We start from the raw sequence: 22,188 nt of genomic DNA on the forward strand, positions 1-22,188 counted from the left end.
GTGCTAGGAGATTGGAATCCAGTCAATATGTCAATGTGGGTGTGGGGCATTGTTTTCCAGCCCATTTGGTTGCTGGAACTTTCGAAGAAGGGATTGAGTAATTTTTTTTTTCATTTGATAGATTGCATCTATCCTTAAGTCGCATCATTCTTATCTAACAATTGAGGGGAGATCGCGAGCTCAATGTGAAGACTGATTTGAAACTCTGGCCTTTCCCCTGACACCAATATACCAACTTAGCTTAGTAGACCTGAATAAAGGGTGTCTGATCAATTTTCACTTCATTGGATATACCCCCCCTTTGTTTTTGCACAATCCATCTCTAAGAATGCTGTATTTTATGCATCACAGGATTCAAGGTACATTATAGAATTGTTAATGATTTTTCACTTAATTTTTTCTTTTTCAAGCCTTGGAAGGCTTTTAAATTCACCTTGCATTGCTTGATTCAAGAGCAAAGCATGGTGGGTCCTGTCTTAGAATATTTGGTTCATATTGGGGTTTAATTTAGAGAAATGGTTAGATTCTGCTTCTTTACTTGGTAATTAATGCATCCATGTGGTTTCACTGGCTTACATGCATCTAGCTCTTCTTTGGGACACGTGCTTTCTACTCTACGTGCCCCAACTTTCTGTCAAAACCCTCAACTTTCTGTCTCACTCTCTCTCTCTCTCCCTCTCCTTTCTTCTCTTTACATTAAAGTTTAATTTCTTATTCTTTGGTATATCTATTTAAACAGGAATGCTGTGGAATGTAGGGCAAAATATTCACCTATTATCATAGCAAGAATTGCTTTTAGTGCTTTGGGTTGTCTAATGTTGGGGACTTTACTTTACACTCTCTTCACTTACGGTCACCCTTTCCGCAAAGAGCTTTTAACTCCGTAAGTTTCTGTTTTTCGTATACTTGTCCTTATATGCTTGCTCCTTTTTAATTAGAGATTTGTCTAAGAAGCATAAATGAAGATGATGTGAAAATAGCAATGACTGTAGAAAGAAAATAATAAAGGTGGTTATATAGTATCCATTTTGGTGGTACTTATTATGTAAAGTATTCTTAATCATTTTGCTATAGTTTTTTGAAATAGTTGGTTTGCATGAAAATAGAAGTTTGCAGCCTGCTGTTCTTTTTTCTCCTTTTGTCCTAGGATTTGTTTTTAAAGTTAGGAATTTATCCTCGTATTTTCCTTGTAGATAACCCATTATGAAAATATTTACAACCGGCATAGATAACAAGCACCAATATGTCTCAAAGCATTGCAGATGATTTTGAACATTCTTCGTCTAATATACTGGTGTTGAACAGGCAACAATGATGATGGCTACTAAATCACATGCATTTTCGAATGTTTTGGGGACTTCCTTCTTCTTTTTGTTGCTAGTTGCATCACATACTTTTGCATTTTACATGCATAATGTGTTTAAACAACAATGTGCAACATATTTGTTTCTTTTTTACTTTATGAAGGTAATTGTACTGTCATTGGAATATAATTTTTTGCTAAAATTGTTGCAGGTGGATGGTAGTCTTGCTAATTAACTTCTATATCAATGTTGTGGCTCTATCGGTATATTCAAACAGCCCTATAAATAGTTCTTTAGCACCATTCAATCTGGAACTTTTCAATCTCAGTTATTGTCCTTTTCCCAGGTTTTAGCAACCTATAACTGTAGAAGTTTGCGTTCTCTAGTGAACCTATTTGAAGGTTGTGCCATATTTTAGTTGGTGCAAAGAAAAAAAAAAAGAAGAGAAAAGTGTACTCGGAAGGCAGGAATGCCATCTGTATAAAAGCTAGATCCATTAAAAAAACCTATAAGGTCCACAAGCTTCCAGTATGAGTGAGAGTGTGGTCATAAGACCAGGAGTAATGATCACACAGCCAAATATCCTCTAACTCTATGAAAGGATTGTCCACCCCCTCAAAGACTCCACTTTTCCTTTCTTTCCAAATGGACACCAAGATGGACGAGAGTTTAGAATGACTGCCTTTTTGCATGGTAGCCAGTTCAAGCTCATTTTTGTTGGTGCAGTTTTAAACTTATTGAGCCCAGACAACCTGTATATTGGCATTCATTGATCAGTTAATTTTTATATGATTTCCTTGTTCTCTTTATATGCTTTCAGGTTTGGGTTTTCTACAAGGAGTCAGGTTGGATCAGTGCAATTATTTGGATAATTCTATTTATATGTTTTGGCAGGTAACCTCTACTTTATGAGTTCTAATAATCAAAACCTTTATTTAATTTCTCTACTAATGTCATTATGTTGAACATAGAGTTCAAATGTTTTGTTTTTATTTTCTCAAGGTAATTGTGACCTTAGAAAATATTTACTGAGAATTTGAGCTAACTTCTTAAGGAATGTTTTTAAACATAGTATTCAACCCAAATTTAACTTTTCTTTCTCTCTTTTGAAATCAAAGAAGTCTGACAAATATTGGTAAGCTAGACCTCAATAAAATCAGTCAAGTGCACTTTCTTTTAATATTAATAGTCTTTTACTCGCATCAAATTTCTGTCTTTTAAAACATAGAGGATAGAAAAAGAAGGCTTATGCTATTTTTTCACTGATATTTTGCTATTAATTTCAGCATCGCTACATGTGCCTACATTGTTCTCCAGCTGTCACATCTTACATCCCATGACCCACTCTACCTTATTTTATTGAATAACGGCAACAGGTAAAGCAAGTGCAGTTGTTTCTGTTATTCATTTTAGGAACTTGACAGCAACTGATCTTTGACATAATAGTTAGGAATATTTTCCTTTTACCGATTTTCGTTGTGAACCCTAGTGACGATTGCATATCTAACATTACGATTGGTTCATACCTATTTTACTCCCATCCAGTTCTTAAACTTATTATATAAAAGTTATGTCTCTGCTATACCTTTAATTCCAATCATATTTTTGTATTCTCACTTATTAAAGAATGAATCTGAATATCTTACTTGAGCTGAACATGCAATTGACTTAAAATCGAAATTTTATTTTCTTTCAAATTCTTATCCAATTTATATTGTATTCTCATTCCTTTTCTGCTGAATTGAAATTGAACCAAACTTAGCCTAAATACGTATATTAAGAGTAAAAAACAACACATAAAAATAATTATGTATAGTATGGTGGTGTGGCCAGCGAAGCATTGATATTAGTTGGTTGGCTAGAATTTTTGAGCAATTGATTTGGTAGTACCATTAAACTATCCTTGCGTCGTATTATCTAAGATATCTAGCATTATGTAATGGAGCTGTTATGGTGTATCCGACGTGTAACTTAATGATGAGTATATCTATATTTAGGTGTAAAGTAATTATGTAATGATGATTAGTAAATTAGGAATTATTATTAAGTTAGGAATAGGAGAAGGGTAGTTAATAGAGTGGATATTTACTAGGTTTTAGATAAGTTAGATAAAGTTCCAAAATGAAATCCTATTGTGAGGCAGATTATGAATGAAGAAAAAATTTATCAAGTTTTGAGTACTTTTCTTACTCAATAGATTGTCGGAGTCTGTCTTAACGAGGCCGTACCTAGATATAGGTAAATGATGGAAGACACAAGAATATAAAAAATCTATTGATTGTCATGTTCACCGTCCCACAACAAGATCCATCAACAGGAACCCTAACAGAGGCTTATTATATGTTCATTAGTTTTTGGGGTGTAGATTTGTCTTTCATATTTTATGGTTTCAGTTTTTCATTGAAGTTTTGTGATGATTAATAAAGATTAAATATTCAGTGAGGAAAAATCTAAGAGGACCAGAGAATTATGTAAATTTGAACGTATAAAGAAGCTATGTTCTATCATATATGAACTGGAACTGTTTCGTTTACATACAAATTTTTGGAAGTTTTCCTGCCTTTTCTACGTCTGCATTGTATATGGTCCATCCGTTCTCATAATGACCATGACTTTGTTTCATCGGCATGATGTAGAAAGTTCAAACTACGTCTTTATTGAGTATACTTAAGGATGAACAAAATGGAAAAATGAAAATCTGAGTAATTTATCTGTTTCCTCTAGCTAAATATAGAAACCAGTTAATATCAGTCTACACTTTTGGCATCAACAACGCTGCTCCCACCCCTTTCCCTCAGAAGAAAAAGAAAAAGAAAAAGAATCATTTTATAGTGTTGGTATGGTACTCTCTTTGCAATTGTCTGTTCTTTTGTTTTCTCTGCCAGATGATGTTATAGTTAGCTGATGGTTCATTGTAGGGCAGAAAACAGGTATGAGCGGACTTGATGGTGAGAAACTGCAACAATAATGCAGCTGTTAAGCCAGAAGAGTTTGGACTGCTCTGGGTAGACAAAATCCACACAGGTTTGACAGCACCTCTACATATATATATATATATATATATATACACCGATCTGATTGGTTTGGAAAATTCCTTTATCATGTACAATATATACAATATCCTGAGAAACATCCAGTTGTCTATTCCAGATCTTGTGTATCACGGATTTTTTGAATTTCATGTTCATGTAAATTTACGTCTGGCGCACTATTTGAACACTCTCGAAGGGTTGCCTTTAAGGCAATATTGGCATGTCAAGTTAGTCTTAAACCTATCTCTTCTCAGAGATAAGTTCTTCTGAGGTATTTATAGCTGATATATGATTGAGTTCCCTGAACTTGTCCATTTGTTACAAATGTTAGCCTTTTATCCAGGTGGATGCTTACTTGACTTTCTTTTTCCTTCTCCTTTTCTCCTTCCCTCCCTCCCTCTCCTCCCTCCTCCCCCCACCAAAAAAACTCTTTCTTTCCTTCCTCTGCAACTCTCTCATTTCCTTTTTTCTATTTTCTTTTGATTTCTTTCTAATTCTGTTTTAATTAATATTTTAAAGACTAAATAAGTTTAAAAACATTAAAATAAATAATAGAACAATTTTTAAGTAGTAAAAGAAGTTTTTAAAGAACGGTTAGGATGGAGGTTGTTGTCTAAAATGAAAATTTTGAAGAAGCTTTCAGAATCTCAAAGTTCACACTCATACTTAGTCGTCAGCACAACCTCATCGTTGACTAACCTCCAATCTTCTTCGAAAGTTGATCAATAGATTGTCAGAAAGGCTTGCTCGTGCCTTCAAACTTGAGAGAACAAACAGAGAAATAAAAGATTTTCTTGTGACAATATGTTTTGTTTACGATATTCTTTATTCATAAAGGAGATACCTATTTATAGGTTATAAATGGCGAGAAAAACGAGCAAGAAAGGGAGGGCACTGTAACGGCCGAATAGCCGGTGGGTGACAACCCTAACCCTAATTCGTTACAGAGTGAAAAGATTATTTTATTCCTTTTATGAATTATCTTAATCCTTCTTTTTCTCTTCAGAGATTTTTGTATTAGTAAAAATTTGTTGATGCTAAGAATAGAGAGAAAAGAGAATCTAATCAAAGACTAAACTGCCTGCTCATTCTCTCTCTGCAAAGCAAGAATCTAGGCAAATCCAAACTACAGGTGATGGATGATGGGTTTAAATGGATGAAATTGTGATAAGAAATCTGTCAGGAACAAACAAAACCCATATAAATTACTAATCTTTGACAAATTACACACACACACAATGTATCCCATATGAACTGATTTCTGATTGAGTATATTAAAAGTAAAATTTGACAAGTACCCACTTACTTCCATGCCGAAGGTAGTGAGTACTTTTAATTATTAAAGAGATGACAAAGCTATCGAAGATAAATTGATGGTTTCCATGATAAGTACAGGCTGCATTTGCAGAACCCTTTTTGTTTCTTTTTCATTATCGTCATTGAATTCTTCGGTATTTGCTTTCGAGATAAAAGCTGAAAATGGGTGGTTTGGAGAATCGATGAGATAGTTTATTTAGTTCGGATCTTCGTTTAGTTTCATCTTATCTTCATTCTGGTTATAGATAGATTGTACAGGTTCGGATCAATAAACAGAGATAATTTCATTCAAGTTTTATCCTAATTATAGATTAGATAATCTAACCTTGAGTCACCTGTCTATAAGTCAGCCAGCTTGAATTGTAATTTCATATAATAAATATTAACAGACAGTTGAATCGGCGAAGCCACGTGTCAGCTTGTTAACACAGCTACGTAACAACGTCGGATGACCCGGTGGGAACCACACGGGACCAAAACCCCTCTCTTTCAAATACGAGAAAGAAGACAACCGACACTAAAATAAAAGCGCAAAAGAAAAGTTTTTTTTCTTTGGTATTTTTTAAAATTAAATAAATTAAAAAAAAAACAAAAGACAGTTTTCGGTGGGTCCCACGTCGTACATTTGTCGAATGCCACGTCACCTCAAACCCACACGTGCGTTTCGTCAATCGCCACGAACTCTACCACCCAGCAAAACCGAAACCGATTCGGTTACGTCACCTCTCTCTGTCTCTCTGTCTCTCTCTCTCTCTCTCTGCTGTTCTGGCTCTCGTATATAAACCTTCTAACTTGCAACTCCTCCTCTCTATCTCAGAACGAACCAAAAAAGGAAATCCAAAAAAAAAAAAACCGAAAAAAATCCAAAAAATTAAAAAAAAAAAAAAAAAACAGGCACTACCATTTATAGATTCAAGAGAGAAGGATTTAAAGAAAACCCTAGCCCATTTCAATCTCTACTCATTTCGTTTCGAATTCTCTCTCTGTGCGGTAACCGTTTTTTTTTTACTCAGCACATCACAGAGAGGAGATGGCGGCAGCGGTGGCGGCGCAGTCGGCGACAAACCCAGTGGCTCTTGCTGCCGCGGCAGGTGCGGCTGCGGTGGCGAGCGGCTACGCGAACGCTTCTCTTTACGTCGGCGATCTGGACCACAGCGTCAACGAGAACCAATTGTACGATCTCTTCAATCAGGTCGCTCAGGTTGTCTCCGTTAGGGTTTGCCGCGATCAGAGTAGGCGATCCTCTCTCGGTTACGCCTACGTCAATTTCAGCAATCCTCTTGACGGTAAGCGTCCTTTTTTTTTTCTTTAATCCATTTCATCGGATAATCGTGAATGTACCTTAATGTGTCTGTATATCCGACTGTTTGGTTGATCGGTGATGGTTGATCTGAGATTTATCGTTAGTTGTTCTGTTTGTTTGGGGAGATGTTATGTTGTTTTAGTTTATCAGAAGCCATTTATACTTGTCTTCTTGCTGTGGGTGTGTCTGCTTTGTTTTTATGGGTAAAGTGGAGAAATTTGTTTTCAGAATCTCTGGATAATATTATTTTATTTTATTTATTTATAGGTAGATGGGACAGGATGGTTTTGTAAAGTCACTGTTTGCTTCTTTTTAATTATGTATTCTTCTGTCTGTATCAGTCTATTGTTTATACTGTTTATATTGTCTAACTAGCTTTTTTTAATTATGTATTCTTCTCTGTGTATCAGTCCATTGTTCATACTGTTTATATTGTCTAGCTCTCTGAAAGGAAGAATGGGCATATATCAATTATAAATTTTTTTTTTCTTTTATTATTTTTTTTTTCTCTGAATTGCTGTCTGGACTAAACTTCTCTAGGCCATCTGCAACTTTTCCAATCCATCAAGCATTGCATATTAACATAGTGACAACATAAAATATATACATTATATGTAATATATCTTTAATCCTCAATCGTAACTGTTTCTGTGAATAACAGCTGCTAATGCCATGGAAACTCTGAATTTCACACCAGTCAATGGCAAGGCAATCAGGATTATGTTTTCTCACCGGGATCCTAGCATCCGGAGAAGTGGATATGCAAATGTCTTCATCAAGAACCTGGACACATCTATTGATAACAAGGCATTGCATGACACCTTTGCTGCCTTTGGGAATGTACTCTCCTGCAAGGTAGCTGTTGATGGGAATGGACAATCCAGGGGATATGGGTTTGTTCAGTTCGAAAACGAAGATGGTGCGAATAACGCAATCAAACAGTTAAATGGCATGTTGATAAATGATAAGCAGGTGTATGTGGGACTTTTTGTCCGGCGCCAGGAAAGGGCTACACCAAATGTCTCACAGAAGTTCACTAATGTCTATGTGAAAAATTTGTCAGAAACTATGACAGAAGAGGACCTTGAGAAAATTTTCATCCCATATGGTACCATCACCAGTGCTATTCTTATGAAGGACCAGGGTGGGAAGTCTAGATGTTTTGGTTTCGTGAACTTTCAGAGCCCAGATGCAGCAGCCACTGCAGTGGAGAAATTGAACGGGACCACTATCAGTGACGAAAAAGTGCTGTACGTGGGAAGAGCTCAGAGGAAAGCAGACAGGGAAGCTGAGTTGAAAGCTAAATTTGAACAGGAAAGGCTCAGTAGGTTTGAGAAACTGCAAGGTGCAAATTTGTATCTGAAAAATCTTGATGATACCATCAATGATGAGAAACTGAAGGAGTTATTCTCCGAATTCGGAACTATCACATCTTGCAAAGTAAATCCTTCTGTTTAAATGAATTGTAAATTTTAGACTATTTCCTTGTATTCGCATCATCGTTTGGGTTTCTGCCATCCAAGTAGTAACATGTTTCTTTCCTTTGGCAGGTTATGGTTGATTCTCAGGGCGTGAGCAAGGGGTCTGGTTTTGTTGCTTTTTCCACCCCAGAGGACGCTTCTAAAGCAGTAAGTTTAAATTTTTCATTAAACGTTTTTGCTTCTAACAATCTGATAGGCATATTCTGCCTGCTTACTGGTCTCCCATTTCGGTTTTGCTAATGCGTAAATTGTTAATGTTACTTCTTTTTCAGCTGATTGAAATGAATGGAAAGCTTGTTGGAAAGAAACCTCTTTATGTTGCTGTGGCACAACGCAAAGAAGAAAGGAGGGCTCAGCTGCAGGTGATGATCTTCTTATATTTGAACTTTCAGTCTTACGCAAGAGTGTGGATGTGTCAACTAATACTTCTTTTCGGCTGTAAACACCAGAAGTAGAGCCGTTTTGTTATTCTGTCATATTCTTTTTAACGAGATAAGTTAAAAATAAGATGAGAATTAAATCGAAAAACAGGACTCTAGGTTTTTTGAAAAAGTTGCTCTGCAGTGAACTTATCCTCGAAATTCTATATCTACTCAGGTTGCATTTGATTGATTTCCTTTTCAATTCCTAGTTTTAATTTTTCACGTTCATCATAATATGTATAATTCGAAATAAATTTGTGTATGACTTAGCACCCTCTCACCTTCAATCGTTTGAGGATCGGAATTCAATTCTTTCCTTTCAAGATAGGGTTTTGATGGCAACTCTAATACAATAAATCATGTTCTAATTATGCATATTAAAATTGATATGGAAATTAAAATTATGAACTGAATGTGAACCACTGTTACGGAAATCTTTGAGTTCCTTTATCTGAATTGGTTTTTGTCGCCCTTTACTAAATGAGGATTTACAATCTCTTTCTCAGACCTTCCGCTGTATTCTGGCATAATCTAGAAATATAATTATTACTCGTGATAAATAAGCACATCTTTACTTCTTTTTTTCCTTCAAATAATTTATTTCCCAGCTCTTCTGCTTATTTAAATCATTTCTTTTCAGGCACATTTTGCTCAGATCCGAGTACCTGGTGGGCTCTCACCTCTGCCTTCTGGAATTCCTGGGTATCATCCTGGCGCACCTAGACTTCCTCAGCAGCTGTACTATGGTCAAGGTGCTCCTGGTCTGATGCCCCCGCAGCCTGCAGGGTATGGATTCCAGCAGCAACTCTTGCCAGGAATGCGTCCAGGTGGCCCAAACTTTGTTATGCCATATCCCATGCAAAGGCAAGGACAACCAGGTCAGCCTATGGGTGGTCGTCGTGGGGGAAACCCCCAGCAGATGCAGCAGCATCAACAGGTAATTTTTACTTTTCTCTGGTGTATTTACCTAGTAGTCAATTATCAAAGATATGGCTAGAGGGCAATGGTGTTAGCCTTTTATGGACTCACATTCAATAATTGAGGTTTGCAGGCGGGTGTTGTTCAATTTAAATCTAGAAATGTTGTGTTTCCTAACCCCTAGTGCGCATGTTGTCAAATTTAGCTGTTTCACCGGAACTCCAATCAAGGGTATAGATACATGGGAAATGGAAGAAATGGAATAGACCCAGCTGCTGTTCCTCAGGGTATTGTAGGGCCAATCATGCCCATGGCGGCCTTGGATGTTTCCAGGATGCCTCTAGCTCCTATCGAGGTCCAGCGACATGGCCATGTGCCCATTTCAAAGCTTACATCTGCATTAGCTTCTGCAAGCCCAAATGACCGTACAATGGTAAGCAATCATGTTCTTTTGGCTCTTGTGGGTCAGTTTTTTCTATAGGACAAGGGATAATCCACAACTGATATGCTCTTTGTCCATTAATTTGCAGATGCTAGGTGAACAACTGTACCCTCTAGTGGAGCGTCTTGAGCCAAGGAATGTATCGAAGGTGACAGGAATGCTGCTCGAGATGGACCAGACAGAGATTCTACATCTTATTGAGTCTCCAGATGCTCTGAAGAAGAAGGTGGCTGAAGCAATGGATGTCCTCCGGCAGTCGGGAGCATTAAATCTAGACGAGTAGGTTGGATAACTGGCAGAGCACAGAGTTCTGTTATTGAACGATTCATTTTTGGATATTGTGAGCCCAGTTTTAGCAGGGCTTCAGGAAATGGATGATTTTTAGGATGGTTTTTAATTATGCCAGGTGGTTTTCTGGCAACTGATTTAAGATTTTTTTAGGGTTTTAAAAGGATTTAAATGTAAGATTTCTGGTTCTTTAAACCATTATTTTTATTATATTGTTATAATTCTGATCTCTCTGTCTAAGCTTTAATATGCTTAGAGAAGTAAAACATGTAGAGTTGGAGATGTCACGATAAAGAAGCAGAAAGCTTCACATAAAATCAGGGTGGACTTCATCTTCTACCTTTGTACCAAGCAGCAAGCCAAAATCAGGGTGGACTTCATCTTCTTCCCTTGTACCGAGCAGCAAGCCATCATCCTCTATTGTCATGTAACCATTCCATTTGGAAGTCTTCATGTTCATCTTGTTATCTGCAGAGTAATTGGTCGACGATGACGTGCTTTTTGCCACTGATCTTTTTACACTGTTAGTATGATGCCTGAGCCAGACGACTTTGAATCAAAATGAAGAAAGAAAAGCTTTTAACCATACCATGCTTATTGATGTTATTTCTCTTTGGAAAAACCGGCTTGTAAACCTCTTTGTCATCATCACTTTCTCCATTACCCGACCCACCTCCATACTTCTTCAATTTAGGCTTCTTCAACATTTCTTTTGGCAACTCCGTCACAACCCTACGCTCAAAATCCCCACCTACACGAACATTCTTCTTCTTATGACTAGATTCAAACAACCGAACACTTTGTGGTCATTAATTATTACTTACCTTCTTCTTCTTGATTTAGTTTCTGGTTGGGATCCGGGAGATCGAGGTACTCCCTCCAATCAGTGCGCCTCTTCCTCTTGCTCCCCTGAGCCAAACCAGTATTATTATTATCATTATCATTGTTGTTGAAAGAGATACAGTCAGTTGCTTTGCGGGAAATGTTAGAGGACTGCACAAAGAGGCGGAGGTCCTTCGCCACGTGGCCTTGAGCGAACACCTTCTTCACGGACTGTTTCTGGTTGCATACCACGCAGGTCCACTTGTTGCTGCTCTTCCTCCGCTGCTTCACCTGTCCCACACCGTTCTCAACATTTTAATTTCGTGGACAACAAATTTTACTGCAATTCCACAGAAAACAGACGATAATGGAAAGAAAATGAATTTTCAAATTTGTGGAGAACTACAAAATGCCATCACTCTATGGAGAACTACAAAACTCGCTCACACATATACGGCTACATACGCCTATACATACACAACTGTACTGTAAATTTAAGCAAGCAGAGGAAACATGAAGAGAGAGAGAGAGAGAGATACTGGTATACCTGCATGATGGAGCATTGACAACATTGAAGGGCGATGAAGATGCTGCTGGGCATTTCTACTGTTTTTCTGGAGAGAAGAGATTTAGATTCCTTCTTGTGTCTGCTCTTCTGGGATGGGCGAGGGATTAATTACAGGGTTTTGGTGAATTTGATTTTTTGGTATTCCTCCATTTTTTGAGTTTTTGGCGCCAACTTTTCGAAAATTTTCCTTTTTTTAATTAATTAAAATTTTATAATATTATTACGTCAACTATATTATTCTATTTTAGTCCCACTACAAAAAATTCTCTTCTTGTCTGTCTATGAGTTAAAATTATATATGGGCTTTATACATACATACATATTATAATTTATTTATAGAATTTAACATTAAATTCTTAAAAATAAAATTACTTTTTACCCTGTTAATTCTAATAATTAAGTGGATGCCTACTGTCTTAATGTTTTATTTTTTTCATTTACTTTGAAACTATATAAAATAATTGATAACCGTTATAAAAAAATTATATATTTTAATAGAATTAATAACTTTAAAATAAATTATAAAATTATAATATTTATAAAAATTAAAATATAATAATATAAACGGTTATCAACACATTTAATTATCACGAACGTGTTTTAATCTATTTTCTCGTCTATAAAATGAACACAGTTTAAAATTAGAATTTACCTACACATTTTATTGTAGTACAAAATTACAATAAAAAAGTATGAGAAATACAATAAAAATAATAATTTGTATATAAAAATTTAGGGTTAACGGTGATTGATTAAAATTAATTTAATTGATGAAATTGAACTAATTTATTAAATTAATTGATTCGGTCGATTATTTTAAACTACGTTATTCAATTATAAGTTAAAATTTTGAATATTTAATTTTTAAAATTATTTAAATGTTATGCATATTAATTTATAAAATTATAAACAAATTGGGATTTAAAATGCAAAGAATAATATCTAAGTTTGCTTAATACTTTTATTACTTTTGAAGTTGTATACGATGATAGATTTAAAAAAATTATAAACCAACTATATATTAGTTTGTAATTAACATGACTAAATATAAAAAAAATGTTAAAACTAATCTTATATATATGTATATATATATGCAATCATCGGGGCATTAAGTCAAAAAAAATATTAATCATTTTCATAATTTGTTCAATCTATACATAATATATATAAATATAATCTATACATAATATGTATATAAATCTAACTTATTGATTTTTTGTTATAGTTAATAATTACAATAAATTAATAGAACCAATAATAATTTAATTATTTGAGTCAAAAGGGTATTCAAATATGTTAAACACATTGAATATAATATGTTGAATTATTAGATGTTTGACAATAATAAAATAATAAATTTTATGATTAATAATAATTTAATCACATTTAGTAATATTAATATATATATTAATATGATCTTCTCATATTATATATTTTACATAATACTATTTTAATTATATAAGATAGATAACTTTGTAAATATATAATAATAACAAAAGTATGTGATTAACATATATTATTTATATTCAACAAACATAGTTTTCATTAATTTTTTTTACATAATATATTTTACAAATTCAAAAATAAAATTAAAATAATTATAATTTAATATAAAGTATGTATTTCAACAAAAAAAAAAATAAATGTATTGTATATCAATAAACTAATTTTTTAAAAAAATAAAAATAATATTTTAATATAAAATTATGTTATTTTATTAATTAAAAATAATATTGTAATTTCAATCATCCCATAACTGTGTCTGCCGTTGACCGGACTCACCACAAGTAGGCAGCAGCAGGCAGCATCCGCGACTCAACAACCGTGGCTGCCGCCGAAACCAAAAACCCTAAAGCTCTCGCTCTGCTTCAATGTCTTGAAGTAGGAAAGATGTCTTTACACTCGCATATTGAACAGGTGCTATTTCCGGAGGACCAAATCGCCGAGCGAGTGAGTCAACTCGCCTCTGAAATCACAAACGACTTCAAGGATGAGTCTCAGCCGCCGGTCCTTGTCGGTGTGGCTACCGGTGCATGCCTCTTTTTGGCCGACCTAATCCGCCGTATCGATTTGCTCGTCTCGGTCGACTTCGTTCGAGCTGATTCATATGGCTCCGGCACCATTTCTAATGGGGCTCCCAGGATCTCCCTTGACTTGAAACTCGATGTCAAGGCCAAGCACGTTATAGTGGTACCTCCCTCTCTCTCTCTCTCTCTCTCTGCACATATAGTGATATATCTACACGTATTACTGTCTATGAATTGGTGGCTGTTGGAAAACTAAACTTGATTTAATTTTGTTGGAAAATTGAGCTGGAATTAATCTTGTCGGGGAATTAAGCAGGAATTAGTCTTGTTGGAAAATTAAGCTGGAATTAATCAACAATAAAGAGGGGGAAGGCAATGGGGCAGCTTTGGTGCTTATATATAGAGTGTAGACAGAAGAGAAAAAACATATTGGGGTGTGAGGTGAAAGAAAATTGAATGAGATTTGTTAGTTTCAACAACCTGTTTGGGTGTGAAATTGTCTTATGATCGTTGTAAAATTTGTGTTCTTTCATTCTCTTGGCAATTACAACAAAATTAAATTATCAACAGTGGCTTCAGTTTTTCAGTTTCTCATTGTTGTTGTAGTGGCCTGAGTTTCATAGTAGAACGATGAGTAGTTGTGTTTGAAATGAGGAATTAACTTAATTTAGATGGCGTTTTTCCCCTATTGGGTTTTCTTTCTATGAATTTATGTACCCCAAAAAAACAACGTGAGAATTGTATTATCAGAAAAAAAGATTTGTAAAAACTGAATCATAAAAATGGTCACTGGATTCGTTATACTGAGAATAGAGCACAAATGTATCCTTGTTTCAAAATTTGATCCGTTCTCTGAGATGGACTTGTACACAGGAGCAACCAATATTTCTATCTGGGATAACAAAGGTAAATAGTTCTTGCATGTTAATATAATCCTTTGACTGCAAGGAATAGTCTATTATTTATTTTTCTTGAAATAAACTGCAGGAATAGTTTATAGTTCTAAGGAATATGACATTATCTTCTATTATGGGTTATACTGGGACAAACTGACAATTGATAGCTACTATCTATTACTCTTGATTGCAAACAGCCAAGATAATTTGAAACACTATTTATCCGAGTTAAGATTTCAAAGTGACGACTTATGCTTGTATGTGTTTAATAACTTGCCACAATTTGGGTACTTGTGGTCAGAACATGTCCATTTTCAAGAGATTTTTCTAATTCCTGGAAGAGAATTTTGGAGCTGTAGGATGCCTTGTCAGTAATTTAGTGAATAATACTTTGATCCCATTAGACTTGGTATTTGAGGGCATATTTCCTGCAAATGATTTCAATTATTTCATTTCTGGAAGTATATTTTGATGAGAACATTAACTTTAGCAGTTACTCTGCTAACCAGGAAAGTCTTGCCTAAGAAATTTTTAGCGTCTACCCTTACTCTTTGCCATGCACTTGCCATTTGCAGTAAAGTTAGCTGTATAAGACGGTTTGATGTTTAATGCATTAGAATTAAGCCTATATCATATACATGCTTATTTTAGTTTCTTGTGCTATTTATCTATCTGGATTTCACTTGCCAGCTTCATAAGACCATTGAGCTTGATATGCCGTGAATTGCTGAATCTAACAGCACTTTGAGGAATCATAAAATTTTGAAACAGGGATGTTTTAATGCTTCCAATATAAAGCATAATGATTGCTACGTAGGCTAAGTTCCAAAAATGGGCATAGGTTAGTTTAGTCATTATCTTCTTATCTAAACAATAAAAGTAAACCATGTCCTGCGACTAACTTCCCACAATGAATTATTTGATTTATGATCACTATTTTGAGGTTTCAAATATTTTACATTATAGTACTCTCTCATGCCAGGTTGAGGATATTGTAGATACAGGAAGCACTTTATCCTGTCTCATTGCACACATGGAATCAAAAGGAGCATCCTCGGTCTCAGTCTGCACACTCCTTGACAAACCAGCAAGAAGAAAAGTTGAAACCAAACTAGTAGGTCAAGGAAAGTTCTACAGGGGGTTTGAGGTAATTAAAGGTTCATCTTAAATGTTTGAAATGCATATGACACTTAGATTAAGTGCATATTTAAATTGAATTGTGGTATTTTTTATATGACATGATATTATGATTTCATTTAAACATGCATGTAACTAAAAATTATCTATAACATGATTTATACCCGTTTAAAAGAATAAGAATACAAAAGATCTATTTTTATGTAAAAAAAAAGTGTTGTGTGAAAATAAAGGTACAAAGGTTGTTTCCTTTGTTGTTCAATCACATAAAAATTTGGCAGTTAGCTGTCAGTTCAAATATAATTTTCCTTGCCAAGTAGAGAATAAGTATAAAATACAATTATATATCACGTTATACCTGACTTAACCCAAGTATTTCGTAGTTTTTTATGAAATTTTATCATGGTTTGGTTCAATTAACTTATTAGGATCTAGAGCATAGAAGATTGAACCCATAAGCAATTCTTAGCCTATTGCCATTGTTGGCGAGCGCATGAATTTGTTGTAATGTCGTTCTTCGGTGTTGTTTTATGCAGTGTCGGGATCATTTCGTTGTTGGTTACGGGATGGACTTTGCAGAAATGTACAGGAATTTGCCTTACATTGGCATTTTGAAGCCTGAAATTTACAATTGATTGAAGTTGCTTCTACCTTCAGTATGCACAAAGCGTATTTAGTTCCATAAAATTGTTAACTAGCATATGCCCGTGGTTTTACTTATGTTGGGAAAACTGCAATTTTGCTCAAAAGAAGCATCATTTGCAGTGGAATTCTGTAATAATTTGTTGACAGCTTACTACTTGCAAAAATAAATAACTAATATCATAACTAAACTAAAGAAAAAGAATGTAACTAAACCAAGCCGACTCAACTACTAAACGACGCCGTTCACCCTGTTCGAGAAGAAGATGGAGGAAAGAAGAACGACGACGAGACGGGCGGCAACCAAATTGACTCATCTGAGCGCCATAGTCGAACCAGCAAATAAGGCATGAAAGGAATCAGTAAACCACTTTTCACTACTCTCTCTCTCACCTCAAAGCTCCTTTCCACTTCGAAACTCTCGAAACCCACCAAGCTTTTGCCGTCTCTTACTGCACCTTTCTCTTCCGCCGCCAGGCCTGGAATTAAAGACCCAGAAACCCCACCAACTCCCAACAAAAGGGACTCTCTAATTCTCGAGCAATTCAAGCTCAGGAAACTTAAGGGCACTGTAAATGCTGACCCGCAAAGCAAACGGCGGACACCGGTATCGACGCCTAGTTCTACAGGTTTTGAGAAAGCTGGGGGATGCAGTGATGTTGTTTTGGAGAGTGAGAACTGTAGACCTGCAAAGGTGGTTTCCAGTTTCCAAGAACTGGGGTTGAGAGAGGAGATAATCGATGGTTTAAAGGAAATGGGTATTTGGGTTCCGAGTGAGATTCAGTGTGTTGGGATCCCTGCTGTTTTGGATGGAAAGAGTGTTGTATTGAGTTCTGAATCTGGGTCTGGCAAGACTCTGGCTTATTTGCTGCCACTCCTTCAGGTAACTTCAGTTTTCTTGTTTCTGCTTATGGAATTTTGCTTTCCATTGATTCCGTTTATTGGTTCTCTTGATTTGTATCAGTTTCCTGTGACCCAAATTCGATTTTGGGATTCTCCTTCTTGTTGCTTCCTGATTTTGAAACGAATTTATTAGGTTCTTATCATAGTTTTGAGGCAAATTTTCAATCAATATATCTATGATAAGGATCAGGAGCTGTCTTAGGTGTTTGGGATTGATGAATTATTCTGCTAAAGGCTATGTATTTAGAAAATTTTAATGGACGGAGAGCGTGAATTTTTCAGTTTTAAAAAGTTGTTTACTGGCAGATGATAAGTTGATTATGTAAATTCAGATAAGTTGTTGCTAAGCAACATGCCAGTAATCCCAGACACTAAGGAACTTTTGACTTCATGTTTGCTTTTTCTACATTATGAAATTTGCATAATTGGGTGGTGATTTCTAATGGTGTAAACATGAGATTCTTTTCTATATGCTTGGAGCAATCCATTTTAAGCCGAGACTTTGAAAAAAAAAAGACAGAGGCCAGGGATGGTACTGATTTTGCTTAGAATATTCGCACCAATAGAATAAACATCATGTTTACAAGTGGGGAGAGAGATGAACAGAGAGGATTACTTTATGATCATCTTGACATGTTAACTATCATGCAGCTACTTAGACAAGATGAGGCAATAGTTAGCATGAGGCCCAAGCATCCTCGAGCAATTGTGTTGTGCACCACGGAAGAGCTATCTGATGAGGTCGGTTTACCCTCCGTGTTGTTTGAATATCTACTAGATTGTGTTTGGTTTTGTTGCCCATTAGGTTCCTAATCAATTTTTTTTGTCTAATATTCATACCAGTCTTAATATGCATATTTGGAATATAGTGTGTTGTATTTAAGTTACTACCACCCAATCTTGAATTCTGTAAGTTGGGAGTGTTTCTACCATCAAGAAATTCAATATATGGGTCAGTGGGTGGTGATAATTTAAACAGAACTAAGTGTATATTAACTGCCATATTAAGATTGTTATGGGAATTAGAAGTAGAAATTACTTAGGAATTGAATGAGAATTTAATAAAAAGGCTACTTAACAAGAAACAATGTAAATAAAATGTGAGAATCAATTACGGGTGGCACTTTGCAGGGTTTCCGTGTGGCGAAGTTTATCAGTGATTATGCGAAACTAAAATCTACAAAGAAAAACGATAATGACAAGTCAAAGGATCCCGAGTATCTGTTGAATGCCCCAATCGGAATGCTAATTGGTACACCTAGTGAGATTCTACAACACATAGAGGAAGGCAATGTGGTCTGTGATGACATAAAGTACTTGGTTAGTGCTGTCCTATGTGCTTTGAATTTCTCCATACTCTCTTGGCTTGAGAAAGTATGGGGTCAAAAGTTTTCTGGTGAATTGTACATCCTGGTGTATCCTTCTTTAAGACTCTTATATGCTTCTAATAGCTGCAAAATTGTTTGAATAGGTACTGGATGAGGCTGATGCAATGTTAAGCCATGGGTTTCATCGTGAAACTAGAAAGATTTTAAACTCATTAAGGGATCATGGAAGACTGCAAACTGTGCTAGTTACTTCCACCACGGCTGAGGTACAAACCTGGAGTTAGCAGAGTTTTTGGGGCCCTGTTTATCCATTTGCGGTCATATGCATACTTACTGAAAATTAAAACAATATTTGAAAAATGATATTGAAAATATATTGTGAGTTTGAAAGAACAAGAACTTATTCCCAAGCTATATTTTCAACAGAATTTTCAAATTTTCTTTTCATTGTCAACAATTATACATATTTTAGTATTAAAAAATGTATATAAATTTAGAAAATAAAAATTAAATTAACTCCATGATTATTATCTGGGCTTTTTGCTTTTGCTTGGTACAAAAATTAGGTTAGTACGTATTCATGCTTGTTTATCTGTAACTAGGCAGGTTCTTGAAGTATACTGCTGATATTGACAATCTGCAGATTCTGAGAAAAGAAGTATCCCCTGTCATGGAGCGTCTGGAGCACAATCATGCCGGAAAAGTGAGTGCAATATTGCTGGAGGTGGATCAAAAAGAGGCATTTGATCTCCTTGAGTCTCAGGATTCTCTGAACAAGAAGGTGGCTGAAGCTATGGACTCTCTGTATGCAGATGAATTAGGATCTTGATGTTATATCTTCCCAAAATTAATGAGATTTTCTTCCAATGAAATTAAAATTTCTGCGACATGTTTCTAACAATTTTATATCTTCATTTAGTGAATTATCATCTATTTAAAGCATAGTAAAATTTTTTAGATCTTATATTAGATGAACTGTTGTGTGCTCTAAGAACATTTTCGTAAGCTTCATCAATGATTATGTTAACAATCTTTGTTTCCTCAAAAACAAATACATTAACTCGTAAACGAATGCTTAAGATTTCACCGATAACAGCAAAGAAAGAAAATTGGAACTAACCCTAATTCCAAATTATTCAATGAACAATAAAAGTAAAAAAAAAATGACAGAAAATGCATAAATAAAAAAAAAATACAGCGAAGAAAATACTAGATACTAGACTAAACTAACTCTAGAGACTTTGGTGTTTTGCCATTATTTTGTTGGTCATCTTCAGGCATGAATCTCTTCCAGAACCAGTGTTGGCTCCAGACAGTTGACATGTTTTCAATGGGGACGCCCTTGGTCTCCGGCAGCAAAAAGAAGATGAAGGTGGTCATGATGGCAACGAAGAAAGCGAACATGAGGAAGAGCCCGAACTTCAATCTGCAGAGCAAGCTGAGGAAGAGTTGAGCGATCAAGAAAGTAAACAACATGTTGACGGACACTGTTATGCTCTGCGTCGCCGATCGAATTCCCAGAGGCGACATCTCGCTCGGTACCAACCATCCCAGAGGTCCCCACGACCATGCAAATGCAGCCACAAACAGACATATGAACACTACTACCAGAACCGCGTACCACGTGGCTAGTTGAGTCGTCTCCCCGGTCACTCCAAATTTCCACCATATAAGTGCTGCTACAAGAACCTGGCATACAAACATCTGTACTCCACCCTGAAGGAATAGAAATCTCCTTCCCCACTTATCAGTTCCATAGATAGATATACTGGTTGCGAAAACATTAACCAGGCCAGTAATGACAGAGGAGAGAAGAGAAGCACTTCCTCCAAATCCTAAAGTTTTGAAAAGCACAGGAGCATAAAACATGACGACGTTGATACCAGTTATTTGTTGAAACAGAGGAATAAAGATAGCCATGATCAACTGAGGACGATGACGCCTCTCTCTCAATTTCCTCCATGGATGTTCCACGGCCTTTGCAGCCTCACTCGCAGCCACCAAGTCTCTGAACTCTGCCTCAACTTCCTCGTCGCTAACGCCTCGAATGCGTCTTAGCATGCCACGAGCCTCCTCTCTTTGGCCTTTCTCGAGCATGGAGTTGGGAGTATTGGGGAGAAACAGAGCAGAGAGAAATACGAAGAGCGCTGGGACTGCGGCACACCCCAAGCTCAGACGCCATCCCAAATCGCCGGCAATTTTTGCAGTGAAGTAGTTGATGATGTTGGCAGCAAGAATGCCGATGGTGATTGACAACTGAAAGACAATGTTGAGACGACCTCGGTGCTTGTAAGGAGCCATCTCGGAAACATAGACTGGGACGGATTGAATGGAGAAACCAACACCGCAACCCAAGAGAAGACGGCCGATGATGAGCATGGCCAGGTTTCTGGAACCTGCGTTGATGGCAGCTCCGGCGAGAAAAACTAAACCGCCGAGGAGCATGGAAACCTTTCTTCCGCACTTCCTGGTGATCCATGAAGCGAAAAAGGAAGTGACGAGTGCAGCCAGATAGAGAGAAGAAGTGAAGAGTGTGAGGTTGGTGTCGTCGAACTTGCAGTACTGGTTGGTGGAAGTATCCAACTCCTCCTTCCTGTAAACAGCTGGGAAAAATTTTTGCAGAAACTGAGGCATCGACGTCACCCCACCTGAAATTAAGCGTTATGTATTAACTTACTCTGTGTACATAGATTAAGAATTTAAAAAGAAGAATGAAGAATTAGACGGAAGCTTACCAGATATACCGATGTCATAGCCGAAAGTCAATCCACCCATGGCGGCAACTATGCAGGTACTTACGACATAGGCAGTGAGGTTTCCTGGGTACTTTTTTGAATCATCGTCTCCGCCACCAGCAACAACAAAGCCACCACCCATAGCTGTCTACTGTATTATGTATAATATATATATATGTATAAACGTATCGATGTTTTGAGCGAAATATTAAGAAGGGATATTACGTGCAGAGGTGAGAAGATCTAAGATGGATCAGAGAGGAATAGAAATCAGTTGTTGAGTGAGAAGAAAGTGAGGGAGTATGGTGTATATATAGGCGCATAATTAAAGGAATCCTGATAGAAGTATGATCTCGGAGCAGTTCTTTTCCTGTTCGACTGAGGAGAAATATTTCATGCATGCATAAAATATATTTTTCTAATTAATTAGTATTTATCGAACATAAATATATATATTTTTTCTGAATTACCAAAATTAAATATATAATATTATATTTAACGTATTTATTTAAAATAAAAGAAAATTGAAATGTTTATTACTATTTGGGCCAATCAGGACTTCTGTGACCCAAAACCTGTCACAATCCGGTGAACTTATCATAACCCAACGCATCATCGACTGC

The 22,188-nt window shown here is 36.1% G+C and overlaps 5 protein-coding genes across 10 annotated transcripts; 3 read left to right on the top strand and 2 right to left on the bottom strand.

The window, feature by feature from the left end:
* Window positions 1-2,146: 2,146 nt before the first annotated feature.
* Window positions 2,147-10,736, top strand: PAB5 (poly(A)-binding protein 5). Of its 4 annotated transcripts, none has more exons than XM_022047076.2 (10): window positions 2,147-2,198; window positions 2,591-2,680; window positions 4,228-4,328; window positions 6,667-6,939; window positions 7,618-8,396; window positions 8,507-8,584; window positions 8,710-8,799; window positions 9,500-9,796; window positions 9,983-10,210; window positions 10,308-10,736. In XM_022047076.2, the coding sequence occupies exons 3-10, from the start codon at window positions 4,250-4,252 to the stop codon at window positions 10,500-10,502; spliced, it is 2,019 nt and encodes a 672-aa protein (XP_021902768.2). In that variant the 5' UTR covers window positions 2,147-2,198; window positions 2,591-2,680; window positions 4,228-4,249; the 3' UTR covers window positions 10,503-10,736. The 4 variants fall into 4 exon arrangements, with proteins under 4 accessions (XP_021902768.2, XP_021902767.2, XP_021902769.2 ...); XM_022047075.2 differs by having other exon boundaries at window positions 2,149-2,198; window positions 4,223-4,328; XM_022047077.2 differs by lacking the exons at window positions 2,147-2,198; window positions 2,591-2,680 and adding an exon at window positions 4,029-4,141 and having other exon boundaries at window positions 4,223-4,328.
* Window positions 10,737-10,814: 78 nt separating this feature from the next.
* Window positions 10,815-12,042, bottom strand: LOC110818271 (uncharacterized). Of its 2 annotated transcripts, none has more exons than XM_022047081.2 (4): window positions 11,877-12,042; window positions 11,332-11,620; window positions 11,097-11,258; window positions 10,815-10,975 (listed from the first exon to the last, which is right to left on the bottom strand). In XM_022047081.2, exons 1-4 carry the CDS (start codon window positions 11,928-11,930, stop codon window positions 10,815-10,817), a joined length of 666 nt encoding a protein of 221 aa, XP_021902773.2. In that variant the 5' UTR covers window positions 11,931-12,042. The 2 variants fall into 2 exon arrangements, with proteins under 2 accessions (XP_021902773.2, XP_021902771.2); XM_022047079.2 differs by having other exon boundaries at window positions 10,815-11,014; window positions 11,877-12,035.
* A 1,600-nt stretch (window positions 12,043-13,642) lies between these two features.
* HGPT (Hypoxanthine-guanine phosphoribosyltransferase) lies at window positions 13,643-16,751 on the top strand. Its single transcript, XM_022046767.2, has 3 exons — window positions 13,643-14,087; window positions 15,803-15,967; window positions 16,494-16,751. Exons 1-3 carry the CDS (start codon window positions 13,788-13,790, stop codon window positions 16,590-16,592), a joined length of 564 nt encoding a protein of 187 aa, XP_021902459.1. The 5' UTR covers window positions 13,643-13,787; the 3' UTR covers window positions 16,593-16,751.
* A 141-nt stretch (window positions 16,752-16,892) lies between these two features.
* Window positions 16,893-19,794, top strand: LOC110818028 (DEAD-box ATP-dependent RNA helicase 39-like). Of its 2 annotated transcripts, XM_022046765.2 has the most exons (5): window positions 16,893-17,482; window positions 18,154-18,243; window positions 18,634-18,822; window positions 18,974-19,096; window positions 19,474-19,794. In XM_022046765.2, the coding sequence occupies exons 1-5, from the start codon at window positions 16,949-16,951 to the stop codon at window positions 19,657-19,659; spliced, it is 1,122 nt and encodes a 373-aa protein (XP_021902457.1). In that variant the 5' UTR covers window positions 16,893-16,948; the 3' UTR covers window positions 19,660-19,794. The 2 variants fall into 2 exon arrangements, with proteins under 2 accessions (XP_021902457.1, XP_021902458.1); XM_022046766.2 differs by lacking the exon at window positions 18,634-18,822.
* LOC110818084 (sugar carrier protein C-like) lies at window positions 19,794-22,163 on the bottom strand. The gene is made up of 2 exons (XM_088210136.1): window positions 21,566-22,163; window positions 19,794-21,478 (listed from the first exon to the last, which is right to left on the bottom strand). The coding sequence occupies exons 1-2, from the start codon at window positions 21,705-21,707 to the stop codon at window positions 20,052-20,054; spliced, it is 1,569 nt and encodes a 522-aa protein (XP_088066262.1). The 5' UTR covers window positions 21,708-22,163; the 3' UTR covers window positions 19,794-20,051.
* Window positions 22,164-22,188: the final 25 nt, after the last annotated feature.

This window comes from Carica papaya, chromosome 1 (assembly GCF_054855325.1).
Source record: "Carica papaya isolate Zhongbai chromosome 1, ASM5485532v1, whole genome shotgun sequence".
In the NCBI taxonomy this organism is placed as follows: Eukaryota; Viridiplantae; Streptophyta; class Magnoliopsida; order Brassicales; family Caricaceae; genus Carica; species Carica papaya.

What these genes read in the sequence shown, in the direction of transcription:
- PAB5 (XM_022047076.2), top strand. Translation starts at nt 4,250, where the DNA reads ATGGTGAGAAACTGCAACAATAATGCAGCTGTTAAGCCAGAAGAGTTT. An exon ending in TTTCAGCAATCCTCTTGACG is followed by an intron (nt 6,940 to 7,617) that starts GTAAGCGTCCTT and finishes TGTGAATAACAG; the next exon opens with CTGCTAATGCCATGGAAACT. An exon ending in GAACTATCACATCTTGCAAA is followed by an intron (nt 8,397 to 8,506) that starts GTAAATCCTTCT and finishes TTCCTTTGGCAG; the next exon opens with GTTATGGTTGATTCTCAGGG.
- LOC110818271 (XM_022047079.2), bottom strand. Translation starts at nt 11,930, where the DNA reads ATGCCCAGCAGCATCTTCATCGCCCTTCAATGTTGTCAATGCTCCATC. An exon ending in GTCAATGCTCCATCATGCAG is followed by an intron (nt 11,621 to 11,876) that starts GTATACCAGTAT and finishes GGTGTGGGACAG; the next exon opens with GTGAAGCAGCGGAGGAAGAG. An exon ending in AAATAACATCAATAAGCATG is followed by an intron (nt 11,015 to 11,096) that starts GTATGGTTAAAA and finishes TAAAAAGATCAG; the next exon opens with TGGCAAAAAGCACGTCATCG.
- HGPT (XM_022046767.2), top strand. Translation starts at nt 13,788, where the DNA reads ATGTCTTTACACTCGCATATTGAACAGGTGCTATTTCCGGAGGACCAA. An exon ending in AGGCCAAGCACGTTATAGTG is followed by an intron (nt 14,088 to 15,802) that starts GTACCTCCCTCT and finishes CTCTCATGCCAG; the next exon opens with GTTGAGGATATTGTAGATAC. An exon ending in AGTTCTACAGGGGGTTTGAG is followed by an intron (nt 15,968 to 16,493) that starts GTAATTAAAGGT and finishes TGTTTTATGCAG; the next exon opens with TGTCGGGATCATTTCGTTGT.
- LOC110818028 (XM_022046765.2), top strand. Translation starts at nt 16,949, where the DNA reads ATGAAAGGAATCAGTAAACCACTTTTCACTACTCTCTCTCTCACCTCA. An exon ending in CGGAAGAGCTATCTGATGAG is followed by an intron (nt 18,244 to 18,633) that starts GTCGGTTTACCC and finishes GGCACTTTGCAG; the next exon opens with GGTTTCCGTGTGGCGAAGTT. An exon ending in GTGATGACATAAAGTACTTG is followed by an intron (nt 18,823 to 18,973) that starts GTTAGTGCTGTC and finishes TTGTTTGAATAG; the next exon opens with GTACTGGATGAGGCTGATGC.
- LOC110818084 (XM_088210136.1), bottom strand. Translation starts at nt 21,707, where the DNA reads ATGGGTGGTGGCTTTGTTGTTGCTGGTGGCGGAGACGATGATTCAAAA. An exon ending in CTATGACATCGGTATATCTG is followed by an intron (nt 21,479 to 21,565) that starts GTAAGCTTCCGT and finishes GCTTAATTTCAG; the next exon opens with GTGGGGTGACGTCGATGCCT.